Source organism: Leucoraja erinacea, chromosome 22 (assembly GCF_028641065.1).
Source record: "Leucoraja erinacea ecotype New England chromosome 22, Leri_hhj_1, whole genome shotgun sequence".
NCBI classification, from domain to species: domain Eukaryota; kingdom Metazoa; phylum Chordata; class Chondrichthyes; order Rajiformes; family Rajidae; genus Leucoraja; species Leucoraja erinaceus.
Window position 1 is genome coordinate 29,338,274 of NC_073398.1, and position 23,170 is coordinate 29,361,443.

General features: G+C 40.2%; 1 protein-coding gene across 1 annotated transcript in view; it reads right to left on the reverse strand.

The window, feature by feature from the left end:
- LOC129707916 (collagen alpha-1(VII) chain-like) overlaps positions 1-23,170 on the reverse strand; it is a 260,386-nt gene that overhangs the window by 118,149 nt on the left and 119,067 nt on the right. Inside the window, 15 exon segments of the mRNA XM_055653380.1 lie at positions 2,465-2,500; positions 3,152-3,166; positions 3,168-3,218; positions 3,448-3,543; positions 5,382-5,426; positions 6,071-6,142; positions 7,853-7,888; positions 10,984-11,007; positions 14,856-14,927; positions 15,613-15,639; positions 17,269-17,340; positions 20,205-20,249; positions 20,376-20,408; positions 22,927-23,007; positions 23,124-23,159. Of these exon segments, the coding sequence (XP_055509355.1) occupies positions 2,465-2,500; positions 3,152-3,166; positions 3,168-3,218; positions 3,448-3,543; positions 5,382-5,426; positions 6,071-6,142; positions 7,853-7,888; positions 10,984-11,007; positions 14,856-14,927; positions 15,613-15,639; positions 17,269-17,340; positions 20,205-20,249; positions 20,376-20,408; positions 22,927-23,007; positions 23,124-23,159 (741 nt within the window).

A 23,170-nucleotide genomic window follows, 5' to 3' on the forward strand; every position in this document is an offset into this window, starting at 1 on the left:
TTTGTGGTTTCTTGCTGAACATTTAAAACAACATTATTTCACTCCACTGTAATTTCCAGCAAAATTGGTTACCCCAGGTTTTCACTCAGTCTTTCTTCCAGTCCCCTTTGACAACCCTAAGACCCTTTGGAATGACTTTACTAATAAGCAATATCACCCAAAAGAACAGAATGGACCTTCAGTTTAGTACCTTTAAGTATCATACAAGTAGCTCAAGCCAGTTTTATATCAGCTATAAAACAGAAACATTTAAGCTGCTGTGAAATTCAATTGAAAATTTGCAGACGACACCACCATTGTGGGCCGGATATCAAATAACGATGAGACATAGAAACATAGAAAATAGGTGCAGGAGTAGGCCATTCGGCCCTTCGAGCTTGCACCACCATTCAATATGATCATGGCTGATCATCCAACTCAGTATCCCATCCCTGCCTTCTCTCCATACCCCCTGATCCCTTTAGCCACAAGGGCCACATCTAACTCCCTCTTAAATATAGCCAATGAACTGGCCTCAACTACCTTCTGTGGCAGATAGTTCCAGAGATTCACCACTCTCTGTGTAAAAAATGATTTTCTCATCTCGGTCCTAAAAGACTTCTTTCTTATCCTTAAACTGTGACCCCTAGTTCTGGACTTCCCCAACATTGGGGATAATCTTCCTGCATCTAACCTGTCCAACCCCTTAAGAATTTTGTACGTTCCTATAAGATCCCCCCTCAATCTTCTAAATTCTAGCGAGTACGAGCCGAGTCTATCCAGTCTTTCTTCATATGAAAGTCTTGCCATCCCAGGAATCAGTGAACCTTCTCTGTACTCCCTCTATGGCAAGAATGTCTTTCCTCAGATTAGGAGACCAAAACTGTACGCAATACTCCAGGTGTGGTCTCACCAAGACCCTGTACAACTGCAGTAGAACTTGCTCTTATACTCAAAGAACGGAGTACAGGAAGGAGATTGAGAACCTTGTGTCCTGGTGTCGAGACAACAATCTTTCTCTCAATGTCAGCTAGACATAATCGACATTCGGAAGGGAAGCGATAAACATACCACAGTTTGCATTGATGGCGCCGAAGTAGAGATGGTTGAAAACGTCAAATTCCTAGGAGTCAATATCACCAACAATTTCTCCTGGAACCTTCATATTGAAGCAATGACCAATAAAGCATGCCAACACCTCTACTTCCTTAGAAGGCTTAGGGAGTTTGGCATGTCCCCTGCAACGCTTACCAACTTCTACAGATGCACCATAGAAAGCATTATATCAGTCTGAAGAAGGGTTTTGGCCTGAAACGTTACCTATTTCCTTCGCTCGATAGATGTTGCTGCACCCGCTGAGTTTCTCCAGCATTTCTGTCTACCTTATCAAGATGAATCACAGCTTGGTTTGGGAGCAGCTCCATCCAAGACCACAATAAATTGCAGCGAATTGTGAACGTAACCCAGACCATTACACAAACCAACCTCCCTTCCATTGACTCAATTAGTCCCATAGCAGAAGCGTCCATGTCACGGGGCTGGAAACTGCAAGTATCCCGAGCTAATTCTGCCACCACCATCATCTGTTGCAACAAGTGATGGATCCCACTGATTGTCGCCGGAAGCTTGCGTCCATTTCAGGATGGACGATGACAGCGATGTCCACATTTGAAACATGGAAAATGGACAGGAAAGAAGAAAGAAGGAGATTGTTTCAATTTATACCTCAGCATCATAATCAAGGATGAGTCGCACCCAGGCCACTCCCTCTTCTCCCCTCTTCCATCAAGCAAAAAGATATGGAAATGTAAAGATGCACATCACTAGATTCAGGGACAGTTTCTTCCCAGCTGTTATCAGACTACTGAATCATCCTACCATAACCAAAGAGCAGTGCTGAACTACTATCTGTTCAAGAAGGAACTGCAGATGCTGGAAAATCGAAGGTACACAAAATGGCTGGAGAAACTCAGCGGGTGCAGCAGCATCAATGGAGCGAAGGAAATAGGCGAAAGAAGTCTGAAGAAGGGTTTCGGCCCGAAACGTCGCCTTTTTCCTTCGCTCCATAGATGCTGCTGCACCTGCTGAGTTTCTCCAGCCATTTTGTGTACCTTCTGAACTACTATCTACTTCTTTGATGATCCTCGGACTATCCTTGATCGGATTTTGTTGGCTTTACCTTGCACTAAACGTTATTTCCTTATCATGCATCTATACACTGTAAATGGATCGATTGTAACCATGTATTGTCTTTCTGCTGAAGATAGACACAAAAAGCTGGAGTAACTCAGCGGGACAGGCAGCATCTCTGAAGAGGATGAATGGGTGATGTTTCGGGTTGAGACCTTCTTCATATTCCTCCTATTGTCTTTCTGCTGACTGGTTAGCATGCAACAAAAGCTTTTCACTGTACCTCGGCACGCGTTAAAATAAAATAAACTGAACTAAACTGAAAAAGTTTCCATGGACTAACAAAACCACTTACTTGTTCACCTTTGTGCCCTCTTTCTCCTTTATCACCCTGTAGGTAAAGCAGAAAATTAAACCTCAGGTCTGAAATGATTCCTCATATTCATCACACTGAGTTTTAATAGAAATAAATTTGTTCTGGTGCTATCTTTTTCTTGCATTTTAATGAACATGCAAACTTGTTTCCAAGGACAGATTGGATAGGCTGGATTTGTTCTCACTGGGGAATTGTGGACTGCCTGCTGACCCGATGGAAGTTTATAAGACTAAGAAGGTCTTAGACAGGGTAGATAGTCAAAGTCTTTTGGCCTGGGGCAGGGGAGGGCATAGGTTTAAAGTGAGTGGGAAGAAACTTAAAGGAGAATTGAGGGACAAGGTTTTCCTTGGTGTGGAGTGAACAGCCCAAAGAGGTGGTGGAGGCAAATGCATTTACACCATTTTAATGATGTTGGACACGCTCTTGGATAGGAAATATGTGGAGGGATGCAAGGGGGAAAAGGTTACCATAGAAAGGTATCACATTCAGTATGGATGAGTGAGACCTGTTTCTTTGTTGAACAGCTCAGTGACTAAATTTGCTTGTCAAAAATCATAGTATTTTGTTATTGAACATGAAACACAAATCCTTATTCACTGAAGTAAATACCTATACACTGACATATACAAGAGCTCTGGTGACCATTATAGATTTGATATCACTTACTGGTGTCCCAGGGGGGGGCAACTGGTAAAGGAATAATGGGCAAATCTGTGTAATTAAATGCATTCTCCTGCAACGAAAAACGCTGTTGAGTGCTGCACATTGAAACATTGATAACAGAATAAAAGCCATTTATATCATTAGTTCAACTTTGAAATGTGAATAAGTATAACTACACTTTTTCTCATCATTTCCCCCAACTAAGCTGTTCCCTTGCTTAACATGTAAAGAGGAGACGTCAGCGAGAGACCAGGCATCCCCGATGATCGGAAGGTAACGGAAACCATTTCTTCACGTACCTCATTGAAAGGTAGAGGAGATTCCGGGAAGGCTCCTGGTCCTGGAGGTCCAGGCAAACCAGGTGACCCTTGCTCTCCTTTCACACCATCTTTTCCCTGATAAAAAAAGGAGACAAAAGGGAAAATATTTGAGATCAACGACATTAAAAGATCTTCATGGTCGCAGTATCCCAGGACAAATCCAACTAGTTCTTCAACTCCCCACAGTCGGAAAAACTATGTGGCGACTCTTTGCCGACCTTGGGTTTTTGCAGCATTTTTTCTGATTTGACTGCTGACTTATTTTATTATATATTTTTTAAAGCACTGTAATTGTATGCAAACCAAAGAATTTCACTGTGATTCGTCACATGTGACCATAAAGTATTAATTCATTCAAATTATACACAAAGTCAATATACACATTTGCTGGAGGTATGGTGACTGGTGATGGACAAGTAAATTAGTGGCAGGAATATTTTGATCTCTTATTTACATCCTGACCATCATACATGTCAGTCCTCAGCCTATTTGAATCGTTAGATATTATGCCAACAAATGGCCAAGAACATCACCTACAGCTAAGAACAACTTGACAACATAGCTGTGGTGATGAAGGTTTACAGCCAGACTGAGCCATGCTATTCCAGTAATGTTACACCAATGGGATCTACCTGGCAATGTGGAAAATTCCTCAGATATGCACAGTCTACCAAAAACAGAGATTTTGTGCCTCAACTGAATAATAAGGTAATATGTTGGGATAAAGTTAAAGATACTTGTTTACTGCCCAAGCAAAGAGCTGCTGTTTGTTCTTGTTCATGTGCATAAGTGATAGGAGCAGAATTAGGCCATTTGTTCCATCAAGTCGACTCTGGAATTCAATCGTGGCTGATCTATCTTTCCCTCTTAACCCCATTTTCCTGCCTTCTCCCCATAACTACTGACTACCCGTACTAATCAAGAATTTATCTATCTCTGCCTTAAAAATATTAATTGACGTGGCCTCCGCAACCTTCTGTGGCAATGAACTCCACAGATTCGCCACCGTCTGACTAAAGACATTCCTTCTCATCTCCTTCCTAAAGGAACATCCTAGGTACACAAAACAAGTCACACAATGCTTGTAAACCTTGTACTGGGTTAGGTTCTCAAAATGGCATTTACAATAAAGCTAGTTTAAGATGAAACAGTTAAAGGTGACTCTTACATCACTTCCTGGCAGTCCTGGGCTACCCTTCTGACCCTATAGACCAGTAATCATTTTTCCTTTCAATAATTTGATGTAAAATTATGAGGATTCCATCTGGTATGTAATATGTTCCCTGCACTGATCTGATCTATAGCAACTACACAAATGCTAGGCATTAGAAAGTTAGAAATGCAGAGGAAAGCTGGATGCAGTTTAGTCCTTCGTTGATGCTATCTCTTTGACAAAGCTTTCCAATTAATCCATCTTTTCTGCTCTTTATCTCATAAAATTGCCTTATAATTTATCTTCATTTTGAGCAATTATCCAATATGAATGCTTTGTCTGTATAACATTGTGAGGTACTCTGCTGACATTCCGGGAAGCATATCTGGGTCGAGCAGAGAATTAACCACATGCTAGGATAGATTTTGACAAAACAAACAATTTTTTGTTGGTGGCTCATTTGATTTTTTTCCAGATACAAAAATGGGGTGGGGGGCTAAAAGGGGAGCGTATTGATTGCCACGTAGTAGGCCAAGGATTGTGTCTAAGTATCACACAACGTCAAGACCCCACAATGTTGACCCCACCCATGTCATGTCTGGCAAGAATCCAGCTGGTGCTTGCCCGTGCTCTACAAAATATTGCCTACTATGCTCATTCCACACTTGGTATAACAATATCTCCATTACTATATTTTTATGGTTGACATTGGCACAGTTTTTAAAAATCAGTTTATCAACTCTGATCAGTGAAAACATACATCTTTCCCAGGTGGTCCACGTTTTCCATCAGCTCCTGGTTTACCCTGAAACAGAATATCAAACATACTGTTTGCAGAGACTGAGATAATGTGAAGAGCAATTCATCCCAGTATGAATTTCAATTATCATTAAGAAACACTGTTTGGTTGTAGTTTAGAGATATGAAATGGAAACCAATCCTTTGGTCCACCAAGCCCACATCAACCATCGATCACCTATTCACACAGGTTCTGCATTATCCCATTCTCCCACGCCCTAGACACTTGGGGCAATTTACACAGGCCGATTAACCTACAAACCTACATGTCTTTGGGATGTGGGAGAAAACCAGAGCGTCCAGAGGAAACCCTCGCAGTCACATGGAGAACGTGCAAACTCCACACCGATTGTAAAATTATTTCAATTATATTTCTGCGATTGGTAAAATACAAATATTGATTCCTGATGATGCCACTAGATGCTGTATATTCTGGCAACGGTTATTGCTGTCCTTCTGATTTCCACCAACAATTCCTGATAGGAGTGCTGGTCATTAGCAATGGGATGAATTTCTAAGCAATGATAATCTTCTGACATTCATCAACTACAGCCGCATGTGAACATTGACTTCAGGTAACGTGAAGTCCATGGACCACTGACAGGGATATGAAATGAAGCAGATCTGGTGAAAGAACAGTAATATACTCACAGGAATTCCTGGAATGCCAGGGAGTCCTGGATGTCCGACAGCTCCTGGGTTGCCCTTGTGTCCTGCCAAGAACTGCATTGGGAAATACCATTAAAGTACGCATGAAATCCTGCAAGCCAAGATCTTCCCATATCCATATCAAACAATCATACTTATGATATAATACATTCTATATTAACTTTTGTGAGGATGTGAATCATGTTTAGCATCAGAACTGAAGAATGGGAAAGCCTACATGGGAGATGAAAGAGACGAGCAGAAGGGTTTTACACCTACAGATTACTGGCATGACAAGAATGGTTAATGCCATCATTCCATGATGCTGAAGGGAGTATCAGTAAAAGACCATCAATGATACTGTCTCGAGTTCCAGAATCTTGAATCAAGAAAGCAGATTGCAAAAGCAGCTCTTAAAATAATCTCTATCACGAGATGAAAAGTTATGGAGCTAATGGCCAACATATCCGCTGGAACGGTGGATATGGCCCATATCCTCGAATATTAACAAGTGTCTGCAGAGATGGTGGTTATGATTGTAATCTACCAAAATTCTATAGATTATAGTGTGGTTCCAGAGGATTGGAAAGTTGCAAATGCTTTGACGCTCGACTTTCTTACAATGGCACAGGAAGGTGTCATTCATTCTGCCGAGTCCGTGCCAGCTCCCAGTAAAGCTATCCGGTCAGTCCCATTCCCCCTCACCTTATTTCCCTATAGCCTTGCTACTTTCCGTCACATGTCCATCAACTCCCCTCTGATTTTCGGTGCTATTTACCTACACTGGGATGTAATTCACAGCAGCAAATCCACTCATTGTAGGGAGGAGGGAGAAAACCATAGTGTTCTGTACAAAACTCACAGGTCACGTGAAGAACATGCAAACTCTATACTTTGCACCTGAGGTCAGGATCAAACCTAGGTTCCTGGAACTCTCGCAGGCAGAAGTGCTAATCGCTGTGTCAACCTGCCCATCCACTCCAATACCATGATGTGTACTATTCAAGAAAGGATGGAATCAAATAAAAGGAAGCACTGCAAGGAAATGCCTAGGGTTTTCCTTAGCAGCTTCAAATGCCTGGATGTTAACATATTGGTTGACCAGTCCTAGGCTCAGAACATAGATGTAATCATGGAGGAGGTGTGCCTGTGTCTCGACTTTCTTAGCAGTTTAAAGAGATTTGGCTTGTCACCGAATACTCTAACAAACATTCACTGATTGGCAGTATCAGAGCATGGTACGGCAATTCCAATACACAGGAACGCTGGAGGCTGCAGAAAGTAGTGGGATAAGCCCACGCCATCACCAGCACAACCCTCCTAACATTGATGGCATCTACATGAGGTACTACTTCAAGAAGGTGGCTTCTATCATCAAGGCCTTTCCAGGCCATGCCCTTTTCTCGCTGTAACTAGAAAGCAGGAGGTACACAAGCCAGAAGTGGCTTGTCACCAGGACAGGGACAGTCTTCCTCGACAACAAAGAACACAAAATCCACTTCTGCACGACCGTGGCCTTGCTTTCTAATTGTGTTCAGCGCTAATGTGTTTTTGTTTTTGCAGTTTCTTTCCTTTTCACTCTTTTGTATTGCTTAAGTTAAATTAATTTATGATTTTTGTTTTGAGTCTAAGTGGATACGATGCTGCTACAAGCACGCTTTTCTTTGCACCAGTACTTCACGGTATTATGCATATGACAATAAACTGGGCTTTACTCGACTTGAATTGGAAAATGGTGGATTCCATTCTCAAGGAGGCAATAGCTAGACTTTTATGGAAACTTACATTTTGGCCAGCTTCACCTCTCCTTCCAGGCTCACCCTATTTTTACAACAAAAAGCAAATAACGACATTAAAAAAAAATCACACACTTTCAGAAATCCATTAAAATTTACAATCCATGTGACTAACAAGAAAGATCACTGCTTTGTGCCAATTATTTATTTTGATTTCACTCAGTGCCTTCTGACCCTCAAGAATGCTAGAATGTGCTAGCATTCAATTCTGTTTCCATATCCTCTATAGAATTTTAGAGTTATAGACTGCATTATTCTAAAACAAAATTAAATAGAATTTTTCCTAATATCTCTCCTATCTGTGATAAATGTCAATACCGCTTGGCTAATTTAACCCATACTTTTGTAAACTGTACAAAAATTAAAAATGACAGGATGGATATTTTTAAAATAATCTCTGTAGTCGTCAATATCCAGATGGATCCTGACCCTAAATTAATAATATTGGGCATATCAGAACAATACCCAAAACTCACAATAAAGGAATTTCCTTGATTACACTATAATAATTGGAAAACAATTGATATTAACATTTTGGAAAAACCCAACAATCAAGATGTGGATTATGGGGATGTCAGAGACCTTACATTTGGAAAAAATTAGATATGTCTTAATTGACAAACCAGAATTATTTATTAGAATATGGTCTCCATTTATAGATATTTGAAGGGGTAGATTGGACCGGCACGGAGGCCGGACTGAAGCCTGAACCCAGGACTAGATAAATAGTTTTCTCTGACCTACGGACCTATCTCCCAAGTTGTATTATTGATAGTTTATCCTATTTTTCTAATTTCTTTCTTTCTTTCTTTACTTATTTTTCCTATCTATAAATATAAATAAATAATTAGAGGCAATGCTAATAGGTAACCGATAAAGGAGGATCCCAGCTACTTTGGTAACTGGGTCCCTGGAAACCTGGATATTTAATATGTAACCGTTAAACAAAGTCTGTACTGGTTTGGATTATGATATGCAGATGCCTCTAATTATAAATTTATTTAAAAAAAAAAAAAGTTTTTTTCTCATTTAGTAATTAATGATAGCACTTTCTTGAAAGTCAGAGAACTGAATTTGAGCCTCACTCCAGGAATTGTGTTATCATCCCTTCTGATATTCTGCCATCATCCAATAACAAAACAGATTATTTTGTAACTGGTCAACAGGGATATATTGTGCACAAATTAGCTGTGGTGTTTCCTATATTACAATATCTTGCTGGCAATAAAGGAATTTGAATGTCCCAGGACTGTTAAAGGTATAATATTAATTTAATTTATTTCAGTGAAGCCCCATAGTTATGACATTGTTGAATTTCTGCCAATTATGCCACAGTTAAATATATAAACCCTCACCTACAAAACAAACTGTACATGCCTACGTTACATCCAATGTCTTGATGTCTCTTCACAATGAAATCTAGATATCTTTACCACAGATTTCAGTGGAATGAAAGGCATCATAAAACATGGATTGAACTGCTTGCTCTATCTTCACCTAGAAAAATAAGTAATGTTGCATAAGGTCTTTGTAAGATCTTTTTCCCTAAACACCATCAATCGCTAGGTTTGCAGAGCAAATAGGAATTTTACATAGAGAAACCATGCTGTGCTCAAAATGGTTTGACTGGTCAGTGGCAATGTTTATTCAATGCCCATAATTATTAGACAGAGCCCCTAGTGGTTTGATGCAAACAACAACAATCATCCAAGATACACACAAATGGTGGAGTAACTCAGCGGGACAGGCAGCATCTCTGGATAGAAGGAACGGATGACATTTTGGTTCAAGACCCTTTTTCAGACAGAGCATCAGGCGAGAGGGAGTTACAGATAAGAAATGTAAGAGATCAAAAGAAGCAGATCAAAAAAATGAAAATAGACCAGATCAAGGAAACAAAGCAAACAGAACAATAGACAGTCAAACCAGTTGAGAACTGGGAAGGAAGGGGAGGGGTGGAGAGAGGTGACAACATTTGATGTCAGAAATCAAACCACTGGGGTGTATACCCAATGAAATACGAGGTCTGTGGGACAGGGATGTTTACTGTTAAGCTGAGTTGGAGGATGCAGAAAGGATAGAAAGGTCAGTGGTAATGGGAGAGGGCAATAGTCCACATGTTCATGGATATTTCTAGATTCAACTGTATTGGAACCTGATCTGTGCTGAATTGGTGCAACCACTTTAGTAGATCATGAGTGTGTGAAATAAAGCAATACAATTAAACAAGGAGTGAGTCCGTATACTCTGACACCATGTTGTGATTCTGCTGTTTAAATAGCCAAAGTCTTACACCGTGATTAAGGTCCAAAGACTTTATTAACATTACAGCATAGGTAACCATACTGGCACGTTACTCTAAAAGTGTGGGAACAAAGCAGGGATGTTTACTGTTAAGCTAGTGGGCGTAGCTACAAAGTATGAGCCATAACATGAGTGAGCAAACACTTGCTCTAAGTGCTCAGGTGCTAAGATGAAGATTGCCTAACGTTCCAAAGGTTGGTGACTATCTAACGAGCCTTGTGTGTAAATCCAGTTGGTGTAGATAGAGAGTATCATTCAAGACATCCTTTCTTGCCCACCCAACACACAAAGTAGCTTGACAATGTCCAAGCCTGAATAGGAGCCAATACAGTGGTCATTGACAATGACCTGCGAGGGACTTGAGAAGCTGGGAATGTGGGCTTTTCAGCTAGAAGACCAAGTGAGCTTAATAGTTATATTTTACATTATCCTGATACAGATGGAGAGAATCTGTTTCCACTTCCAGGGGCATCTGTAACCAGAGGGCACAGATTTAAGGTACAGAGCAGAGGAACTTGATTGGAGATGAGGAGAACACGTTCTACATAATAAATTGTTTTGAGCTTAAATGATAGGAGGAAGATTTGATTATAATTTGCAAAAGGGAATTGATAGGTGTTTTTCTGTCTCCATGCTAAGAGCATAGAAATGGGTTTGATTTTTCACAATGTCCTCCTACTCTACAGATTGATGTAGTCCAGCAAACTATCAGTTGGTGACATTTTAATTGAAGATTTCATGAAATCGGATGGTACCTACAGCGATCTCTGGACAAAAATCTTTTTTTGAATCAATTAGCTAAGGCTTGTAACTCACCTTTTCTCCCTTTGTATTTCTCTCCTTTCGATCGCCATGTGGGAACATAAATAAATTCAGGTTAGGGATCAAATTACAATATAGCAGAACTCAATCATTTTCTACAATTGTTTTTTTAATTTTATTTTTCTTTGATCCATGTTTATCAATCCATTTTCCTTCTCTATATTTTATCTTAACTTTAAGGATACCAATATTTTACAACTATTAAAACATGGATTATTTTGCTTCATTAATGCTCAAAATCAAAAAAGAGATTCAGACTGAAGAAGGGTCTTGACCCAAAGTCGCCCATTCCTTCTCTCCAGAGATGCTGCCTGTCCCGCTAAGTTACTCCAGCTTTTTGTGTCTATCTTCGGTTTAAACCTTCTTACAGACTTCATTATCTTGGTCAGCAGATCTAATTAGCATTTTATAAGAAAAAGAATGAGATCAGCTCTTTAGATAACATAGATATTGCTGAGAGAAATGTGCAGAGTCACAAGTGTGTTGATGTGCATAAATCTGCATTAGTATATGGACTGATGTACTTTAGTGTGCCCATGTATTAACACTGATAACTTTCTGAGTGCATCATGTATGTTTGGTGGGCATGTGCTGGCACATGCATGTTGGAAGTTACAGGTGTGTGTGGGTTTGTGCGACTTGTGATCGATGTCTTCATGAGAATGGCATCTGTTTCTGTTGCCAACAACAATGCCGCAAAACCCGCCACGTCCTATAACCACATTACTGAGTCTAAGACAACACAGAGGTAGAGGTTATTTTTAGATGCGAATCAATGGCACAAATGAAGATAGAGTTGAGAAATGTTATGACACTGAACTCCCCTCTGAAGGGAAGGAAGTAGGATGAAATGAGAGGAAAAAATGTGATGTTCCTTTCTCAAACAGAGTGGCTCTTTAATTCACACACATTTATGAATTAATTTTTAAAGTGAAAACCCTGCCAAAGGAGTCAAAAGCCCCAATAAGATTAGTTAGAATGAATAAAATATAAGTAAGTTAGAAAACAAGAGTCAGGTTACTATGTGAGAGAGTGTTGGAGAAAGTATGCCACACTTTTGACATCCTGATAATGATTATTGTTTCATAGTCCTGACCAGCTTCAAGATGGAGAAGGGGGAAAATAAAATTCTTGGTCCTTTGGGGCAAGAACATAATCATTAGACCACAACTATAGTAGTTTCCATTACAAATATCTTTAATGAATGGCAAAAAACATTGTTTGTCTAAGTTACTAAAGGTTAAAGACAATATAGGGGGCACGTGGTATTTAAAATACCAAGGAGGAGATAACTACTGTAAGAACTTGAAGTCAATCAAAATAGTTGCCAATTTGCCAACATGCCATGTAAGTTCTTGGATGAATAGTGATTACTGATCACCATGTAATAGCTTCAAAAGTGTCGTCCAGGATTGTGGATAAACAACAACGGGATGGAAGCTGTAGTTCCACAATCTCTTATTCCCAGTCAGATGTAGCATTTACAGGAAAGGATTTTCAGGAGATCATGGTCACTAACCCAAGTCACACGCCAGCTGAGATGGACCATGATGCTGGATCACAGATTCACTCCCAATGGCCAACCCTGCACCTAGAAACTGACCAAACACTGTGCATGGGAACTGCACACTCAGAAAGTCTGTTTAAACTGGAAAGGTCCAAGATGAAAAACAGAAGGATCTATATCTCAACAAAGGCAAGGATGGCTTGAATGTACCATTCCATTACTGTGTGACCCAGGATGACCCATTGGACCCTTGAACATAAAAGGCAGCTATTATGTTCCATAAACAAATAATGTAGAACCAATGCTAGCCGATCCTTCACTCAGATCATAGATCCATATAAGGAGAACCCTTGCATCACATAATGGAGAAAGGAATGAATTAACAGGATGAGATGAAGGAGATGAAGACAAGGAGAAGGAAGGGAGTGGAGCTTGTGTGGATAATAAATATGCCAACTAATTCAAGCTGCATGTTTTACACATTGTAGGTGCAATGTAATTCTACATTAATTGTTCTAAACTCTGAATTGATATTTGCTGTGTAAAGAAAGGTAAAAAACACCATAAATGTTAGACCACTTGTTAGACCACTGATACCAGGAAGGATGATCTTATGAAATGAGTCAATGCAAAGATACAGTCAAAGCTCATCTCTCACAGGAAGGGAGAGATAAGTAATCTAGGTAAGGTTCTCTGATCAACTTTTCAAGATGCCCCCTCTGCATTATTTTATGGGACAGTAACTCTAGTGTAGTCCCGCTGCATCAAAAAATCCAGAGTATCATAAAGGACATTTCCCACCCCGGACACTCCCTGTTTGAACTGTTGCCGTCAGGCAGACGGTACAGATCTACAAGGACAAGGACGAACAGACTAAAAAACAGTTTTTACCCCACTGCTATAAAAGCACTAAATGTAGCCGCCAAGGAACGCAGGGGCGATACATACTAAGGGACTGTGGTACACTGTGAAATCGACAGAAGGATGGAGGGTTGGGTGTTTATGCGTGCTATTTTTGTGATATTTATTTTAGTTGTTTATCTTTTAATATTTTATCTTGTATGTATCGTTAGCTTTTAGAAATGTTTGAATGGTGCACTGACTGGCTGACATTTTTAAATTTTGTTGTACATGGTTCATGTTACAATGACAATAAAGAAACTATTCTATTCTATTCTAGTCGAGTTTCCTGTTTTATGGCTCTGGTGTCACTTCAGTACCACACTATAGCCAGCAGATGTCTCTGGAGAGCAATCTGTAATTCTCATCGTGCAATGCGCTGGCCACTCTTGATAATCATAAATAACCCAGACATCAGAATCAGAATCAGAATCAGAATCAGAATCAATTTATTTGTCATTTGGACCCCTGGAGGTCCAAACGAAATGCCGTTTCTGCAGCCATACAATACACACAAATAGACCCCAGACACAACATAATTACATTTAACATAAACATCCATCACATAACTGTGATGGAAGGCCAAAAAAACTTATACCAAAGTATACTTGTAACTCCATTGTTTAAAATTTAAATAATGGGAAAGAAGGCCACTATATTATTCTATAGAGCTCAGAGAATTCTGGACTGCCTGGCCCAGAAATATGAAAATGTTTTTGAAATGTTAATATTTTACAGATACAGTACCTGAGGTGCACATGCTGAAGAAGGGTTTCGGCCCAAAACGTTGCCCATTTCCTTCGCTCCATAGATGCTGCTGCAACCGCTGAGTTTCTCCAGCATTTTTGTGCACAGTGAATACATGACATGTGTTCCTCGAAATGTGAATTATGTCATTGTACTCTTGCATACTTGCAGGTTCTCCCTTTACAAAAGGAGATTTGGTGGGGATATTCGCTATGGCTACTTGGGATGGTTTAAACTGATCTGGCGGGATGAAAGTCGTGGTGTGGGTAGATGAGAAAGTTGGGGCAAATGTATTGAAGATAAAGTGAGTAAATCCAGTAGGTGGGATAAGCAGGGGCAAGAAATGAAGGTCTGATAGTCAAAACTGCAAGAATCCTAACAGGCAAGGCAGGTGAACTCAGGGCATCAGTAGGCACTTGGGATTGTGATATCATTGATGTACCTGTCCAAATGTGTTTTAATCTGCATTCAACTCCATTGACCATTCCTCAGCCCATTTGCCCACTGATCAAGATCCTGCTGCAATTTTTGATAATCATCTTCACTATCCATGATACCACTTACTATATCAATACTACAGAGCAGATTAAAAGAGGGTACACTATTTTTAGAATACTGACAAGATTCTGAGAGCAATCGGGACCCAGAGAACATATGGTTAAGCATGTTCCAAATGTCTGACTTTGCACGAGTAAACATGAGATGTACTCACCCTTGGCCCAGGAGGGCCACCAGTTCCAGAGGCACCTTTTGCTCCCGCGGCTCCCGGTTCACCACAATCACCCTACCACACAACGAGATACAAATTTATCTGACCAACAAAAAAAGTCATAATTAATAACGGATGACTATAACATTGCTTCTGTTTAAGGGACAAGGTCAGAGTCCAGTCAAATAAGCTCAGGGGAAACTCAGTGTCTTAAATAAGTCTTAAATTGACCAGTATGAGAAATGAAAAAATGTTTCACTGTTGAAGATGAGATGCTCTGTTGTGAGTGAGCTGCAGTTTATTGATGAGAGTTGCCAGGAGCATCTTACTGTATATATTACAGATTACCCTAGAGTAGAATTTTCTAAATAGCTTCTAGAAATCTATAATCTACAATTTCACTGTACCTCATACACGTGACAATGATAAACCTAAATCTTATTCTATTAACATGCCCTTCTCTTTCTTTTGCCTCAAGAGTGAATTCAGGTTCCCCTCAGACACAACTGTGCTGCTCCTCAGCATTGTAACTACACTGCAGGAATAAGTCTCTCCTGAATTCCTTGCTGGATTTATTAGAGATTTGTATGTGCACTTCTCATAACCTAACATTCCACTTATTTTATGAACCCATTCATAATTATAAAGATCTTTATCAAGTCACTCCAGTTTGCTGTGGGACTGGTACTGTCTCTCGGCCAGTTGAGAACCCCCAGCAATTATAAGTAATCCACACACTGAACTTGATACACATACTTACAGGTAACCCAGGTAGTCCAGGCTTCCCCTGCAACAGCACAAATCGCAATTAGTGCACAATTAACAAACCTGCTTAAATTAGTTTTAGTCTCAAACTAATGTACGCTCCAGAAGAAAATATTATTTCTAAAAATTATACTTTCTCGCCTTTCAATCCCATTGGACCAATTACTCCCTGAAAGAGGAAAGAGGAGTCACTGATCAGAATCCAAAACACTTTTGCTTTTACTCTCGGAGGTGTTTAAAGATTAGCTGCTAATGAGATCCTCTACATTGGTATGTTCTGGGAGTGAATATCATTACATCGCTTGCTGTCAAAAAAAAAATCAGCATTTATCATCAGTTAATGCTCACAAAATTGCAGAATGATAATGTAAAAATGATTACATATGCTCCCAATGTTTACCAAGGAGCGAGGCGGCAGAATTATTTTATCAAATTGTTTGCCTGACTATTATTTGCAAATCTCTTAGTCGCAGAAACCCTAAACACAGGAGGCCATTCACCCCATCATGTCGGTTCAAGCAGTTTGAAAGAGCTGGTGTACCTGACTCCTTGGCTGCTCCAAGGAATATTTGGGCAACCATGTTTATGTTTTTTCATGTGATGTTACAAAATGCAAGAAAAAAATGAACATCGTACAAAGATTAAGAGAGAAATGAGGAAATTGTTGATGCTAGAGTTGAAATTACTGGCTGAAAATGTCAAAAAATTAGAAATCCTAATCATATGTAAACTACACTTTGATGGTGAACTTGAGAGAGGTGATCTGTAGGGCTATGTTTAGATTTACATTTATTATATATAATTGTCACATATGGTATGGTGAAAAGTTTTGTTCTGTATGCTATCCAATCAAGTCAGATGGTACAATACATAAATATAATGAAGCCAAACTCAAGTATGATAGATAGAACAAAGAGAAAGACATAGAGTGCAGGAAATAGTTTGCAGTATTATAGTGTACATGGTGATGGTAGAGGTGTTGGCCAAATATCCTCCTGTTTTTGGTTTTAGTTTTTAGTTTTAGAGATACTGCACAGAAACAGTCCACACCGACCACCAATCCTTGCGCACTTACACAATCTTCCGCAAATTAGGGCCAATTTGACATTTATACCAAGCCAATTAACCTACAAATCTGTACGTCTTTGGGGTGTGAGAGGAAAGTGGAGATCTCGGGAAAAACCCACACAGGTCAAGGGGAGAACATACAAACTCCATTCAGACAAGCACCCGTAGTTAGGATCGAACTCGGGTCTCTGGTGCTGTAAGACAGTAGCTCTACCGCTACGCCACCGTGCCGTCCTGTGTTGCAAATTTTCTGTGATTTTGTATAATTTTTCTAATAGAGCAAACATCAAAGATTATTGATTTACTATCATATATATATATACAGGTCCAGGGGGCAGGGGATTAGTATTTTGGTGAAGCTGTGGGCAAGTTGCCCTTGATGAAAGTAGGCCTGACCTGGAATCTCACGAACTTCCAGATCAAATAGAGGACTCATGTAATGATATATTTTAGACTATTAAGTTCAGATCCTTTAGTTGGAAACAACATCATCTTTACGTTTTACAGGAATTAGCTATTCTTCACCACACCATCAATTTTCTAACAATGATAAGACTATCATATGTAATGGTTTGGTACTTACCAACTCTCCTGCCTTTCCACTATCTCCTTTAAGCCCCATCTCTCCAGGCCGGCCAGGCAAGCCCAGTGGACCCTTTCCGATAATTAGAGAGGACATGAGATATGGAATTAGCACTTTTATTTTCATTGTTGTAATATCCTCCACTAATATTTAATTCACTGGTTACACATATATTAAGGGCCTGTCCCACTTACGCGACCTTGGCTCGCAAATTACGCGACCTTGTGGTCGCTTGAGGCGTATGGGCACCGTATGGCCGCGCGGGGCCGGTCCCATTTAGAAGCGCGGAGTTGTGCGGGACTGGTCCCGACATCGCGCGGGGCTCCAAAATTCTTGCAGTGACCGAAATCTTCGCGCGCCAACGGCCTGTCGGCACGCAGGAGCATTGCGGTCGTACGCAGCGTCTTGACGTCGTACGCAGCATCTTGATGGCGTACGCCTAGCACGTGGCTTTGCGTGATGACGTCACTGCCCGACGTGGCGTTGCGTGATGACGTCACCGCCCGACGCCGTGTGACGCCCAAATTCAGTCGGCCCGCCTCTTGCCCAGCTGATTGGTAAGCATGACATAAATGACGTCACGCACGAACTTAGTGCGAACTTCGCGTGATCTCTGGTTGGTCGCGCCAAACGCACGCAATCGCATGCAAGTGGGACAGGCCCTTTAGTTCTTACCATCTTCTGCCAATAACAACACGCATAGCCAGCTAAGTTGGGCCGAATGGACTGATAACCTTCTCCCACTAATGTTTGCTGCCCCTCCCCTTCCCCCACAACTGGTATCAGCTAAGAGATGCAAACCTTTAGTACAAAGATAGACACAAAATGCTGGAGTAACTCAGCAGGACAGGCAGCATCTCTGGAGAGAAGGAATGGGTAACGTTTCAGGTCAAGACCCTTCTTGCAATCTGAAGAAAGGTCCCGACCTGAAACGTCACCCAGTCCTTCTCTCCAGAGATGCTGTCTGACCCGCTGAGTTACCACAGCTTTTTGTGTCTATCTTGAGTTTAAACCAACATCTGCAATTCCTTCCTACTAAGGCTACACATATTACTCTTTCCTACACTACTGCTAAGTGCCTAGCAACGCCTGCCAACACTTATTTGATGACCTCTCCATATCCATCATCTCCATGGTGACATGGTGAATGTGATAACTGTTAACTCCAAGTCAAGCGGTATCCTAATTTGGGTATTTACCTCCAATTCCTTGTCACCTCTGGGTCTAAATGTTGAAACCCACCCAACCTATCTGCAACGTGGGAGCATTGTCACCACTGAGAATCCAGTGAAACAGAGCAAAAATGCAGCACACCGCTTAGAGTGGCTGCTTATAACACCTGAGACCCAGGTTCAATCCTGATCTCTGGCACTATCTTTATGGAGTTGTATTTTCTCTCTGTGTTTTCTCCCAGATACTCCGGTTTGCTCAAGATGCAAGTGTTGGAGGGTGAATGGTAGAATTTGGGAGCGGGGAGGATTGTGTAGAAATGAATATGTGGAGAATTAAACAGGATTTGTGCAGGATATATGTAAATGGAGAATTTATGGTCAGTGCAAAGTCAATGGACTAAAGGGCCCATTTCCATGTTATAACCATACAACAATTACAGCACGGAAACAGGCCATCTCGGCCCTACAAGTCCGTGCCGAACACTTATTTTCCCCTAGTCCCATCTACCTGCACTCAGACCATAACCCTCCATTCCTTTCCCATCCATATACATATCCAATTTATTTTTAAATGATAAAATCGAACCTGCCTCCACCACTTCCACTTCCACTGGAAGATCATTCCACGCAGCTACCACTCTCTGAGTAAAGAAGTTCCCCCTCATGTTACCCCTAAACTTCTGTCCTTTAATTCTGAAGTCATGTCCTCGTGTTTGAATCTTCCCAACTCTCAATGGGAAAAGCTTATCCACGTCAACTCTGTCTATCCTTCTTATCATTTTAAAGACCTCTATCAAGTCCCCCCCTTAACCTTCTGCGCCCCAAAGAATAAAGACCTAACATTCAACCTTTCTCTGTAACTTAGTTGCTGAAACCCAGGCAACATTCTAGTAAATCTCCTCTGTACTCTCTCTATTTTGTTGACATCCTTCCTATAATTGGGTGACCAAAATTGTACACCATACTCCAGAATTGGTCTCACCAATGCCCTGTACAATTTTAACATTACATCCCAGCTTCTATACTCATGTTGTATGACCCTTTGATTCTAAATTTCAGATGAAGTAGTACAAAACTAAAAGAAGCTTGGTGATTGAAGAACTCTGAATTTTGTTTACCATTACTTCACAAGACAAGTACATATTAAATATATGCTTGTCTGTGCTCAATATTAAAATATGAGTCATTCCTCTAAGAGTCATGAAGCATAGCTGCCTGCATTCGTCAGGCCTGTTCATCCATTACAGCTTAAACAAATAAAAAATTAGACCTGATCCATCCTTAATATCAAAGATTATGAAATCAAAGCAGCTGGGAGGAGCAGGTAACATGCAGAATATCCATAATCTTCACAAGTTCACACGTTCTAGTAGTAGAATTAGGCCATTCGGCCAATTGTCCACTTCGCCATTCAATCATGGCTGATCTCTGCCTCCTAATCCCATGTTTCTGCCTTCTCCCCATAACCCTTCATCGTACTGACGAGCAGAACTGGTTTATTGGAGTGAGCATCTTCCTATTCTTATAGTTCATATTTCAGTTTTCTTATGTCTTAGGAAATTACTTCAGAGGATATCCGAGTCTGTATTAAATATAATTTTCCAGTCTATTGTATTTTCATCCTTGCAGAGTTGTTTAACATTAAATTATCTCGCAATTAGAGGGTGATATTAGCATTCCACGGACTGCTTCAGTCAAAAGGGACTTAATCAGCTCGCACAAAGAACAATTAAAATAGCAAATCAAAAGTGATTTAATTCTCACCCGTACTCCTCGCTCCCCCGTCTTACCAGGAGGACCCACTTCACCCTAATTAGAAAATACGTCCATGAGTTAACAATTATATTGCAATGGGATCAAATCATTAGCAATATGTTAATGTATGGTATTATTCTTGGAAGTGAAATGGAAAACACATAAGCTGATTGACTGTACCTTGCCCGCTTCACCTTTTTGCCCTTCCTTACCCTGTTAAAAACAAGACAAGAAAATTAAGCTGTACTTTCTGGCTGTGGTAACACTGCGGAATCATCATGTCTGTTTCAAAAACATTTGTCACAGGTTGTTCCAAATTTTCATTTCCTTTCATTATGCATGGTCTTTGTTCTACGAGGCAGTCAGGAGGCTTAATTCCAAGCCCATTACAAGACCATGTTCAGTCTTAAATTGAAAATAACACTTGATGGCGCAACAAAGCAAGCTTAATGAAGATAAAGAAACAGCAGGCTAGACTGCATGCAGGAAAACAAATCTATTAAATATATTCTTTTGAGCTACTCAATGCATTGTGCTAGACGGCAACTCCCATTAATTGCAACGAAAAGCAATGTGGATCTGCATTTCCTAGCATGCCCAAAGCCTGCTGTCTGTGCTTAATATCTACCAATCCACCTGCCCTTACTCTCTTTCACCTTATCCTTCTCCTTCTCCTCCTCAGTAATCTGATCGATAAATGTTATCTCAGGTATGGTACTCGCACGTCTGAATTAGATGTTTGTAGTTTCAAGTTACACTTGGGAGACTTGAGCATGAAACTCCAGGCTGGCTCTCTACTGCTGCAATGTGGGAATTATTTTTAATCCACCTGAGGTTCCATAGGTCCCCATTTTAAGTCTCAGTGATTTATAAACTCGCGGGGAAAAAAACATGCCTTGTAACGGAAAAAGTAAGAAATTTTAAAAAGCAATCCTCTGACCACAAGTATTTTTGGAGGACCACGGAAGGCGAGATGGATGCAACATTAGGAGTATGTGAGATTCTTCTTCAGTCAAAATTTCTCTGCATTGCTGAGAATCAAGAGCTCTGATGAATTTGGAAGATTCTTGTAATGAGGATATTGGAGAATTGGTTGGAAAGGATGAACTATCAATGCATAAGTAATATAGACTGGTCCTCTTGCAATATTGGATACAAGGTGGAAAGGATAACAGTGCCACATGAAAAATACTTGGTTCATGGGCTGAATGGTGATAGATAAAGTTAAAAGATGCGTCATATTGGCAAAGCATGATCAATGATTTGATTAGATACACCAACTTTCAATTACAGACAATCATTCTTAATTTAGAATGTAGTGATTGAATGGGTAGAGGAAGCGGATTCAATACTAATTTTCAAATGCAAACTTTCTTAAGTGCTTTAATCGAAAAAAAAATTGCAGCTTTGAGGAAACATCAAGGGAGTGAAAATAATTAAATAGCTTTACCAACCTGTTAACATAAGTGCAGAGAGCTGTGGCCTTTGTTACATTATTGTGAACAACTGATTCCTTGTGAGGATTATATTTGGTAATCTTCCATCTAAAAATTAATATTGTTTAAATCTATGTAGGAACTAAACAAAGTAAAGAATTGAATTGGATGGAATTAGTTTTTTGGAATTAAGATGAGGGGTTTAGTGATTAGCTTGTTTATATTACTATTTCATACAGTATGTGGAGGTTATTATTCAGGTTTAGGATCAGATTAGATTAATGTCATATACACCAGGGTACAATGGAATTCCGTGATTGCATGAAGCTCATAGAGTAAACTGTAATAAATATTGTTCGGTATTAAATATAACAATAAATACATTGATGAATGTAAAACAGCAGAATTGTGCAAAGACTGACATGCAATCTGAAGTAGTGCGAAAAAAAAAGTGCACGTACAGAATAACTGAATGAGGTTGGGTTAAGTGTAAGAAAACATATCCACATCTCTGGGAAGGGGTTGACAAAGGATTGAGGGGGTGTGAAAGAGGTGGAAGCACCTGCCACAAAAACCTTTCCAAATTTGCAACCAAAGCACTGACAAGTGAAAGGGAGCTGATTCTCATCCACCATCACTACCTACAAGTGATAGAAATCAACATTGAGTCTCAAGCGTGTTGCAACATGCCCGCGTGAAAGATGAGGTGCTGTTCCTCAAATTTGCAACATGCCTCACTATATCAGTGTCAGTGGTCACAGACAGAAAGATCAAAATGGGAGCGGGATGGAGAATTAAAGTATTCAGCAACATCGTGTTCTGTGTCATCCCTGTGGACTACATACTCGTAAAGTGGCCTTCTAATCTGTATTTGGATCATACGGAGGAATTCACTAGGCGAATATTGTCCATTTCCCCCAGAGATGCTGCCTAGCCTGATGAGTTCCTCCCGCACTTTGTGTTTTACTGAATGCATTAGAGGAAGTGCAAGTGAATTCCTGCATCATGAATTGTGTAGGTGACCAATACAATTTATCACCACTGTTACTTTGGCTTCACCCTAACAGAAACATTCTCTTTGTCCACTCTCATTCAACTTAAAACTAACTTGTTTTCTGACTTTCCCAGTGTTGATAAAAGGTCTTTGACCTAAAATATTAATCCTGTTTCTCTTTCCACAGGTTTTGTCTGACCAGCAATTTACAGTAATTGGTTTTTAGCCCTGTTTAAAGATCTATCCCATACAAACACAGTCTATTATAATAGCTCATATATGGCCGCTAGCTTTTACTTACATCTTTACCTCTTAATCCAATAGGTCCTGGGTTTCCAGGAGTACCGAGAGTCCCCTGCTTGCCTTCCTGGCCAACTTCACCCTGTTCAAATAGGAATATAATCGGTGCTTTTATTTGCTATTTGCTGCTAACCAAATATTGTCGGCAGAGTGGAAAGTAGAGTCTCATTGAGTGTGAACAGCAAAATTTGGGCTCACCTTTTCACCCGGTCTACCGGATAAGCCAACATTGCCCTGTTGATATA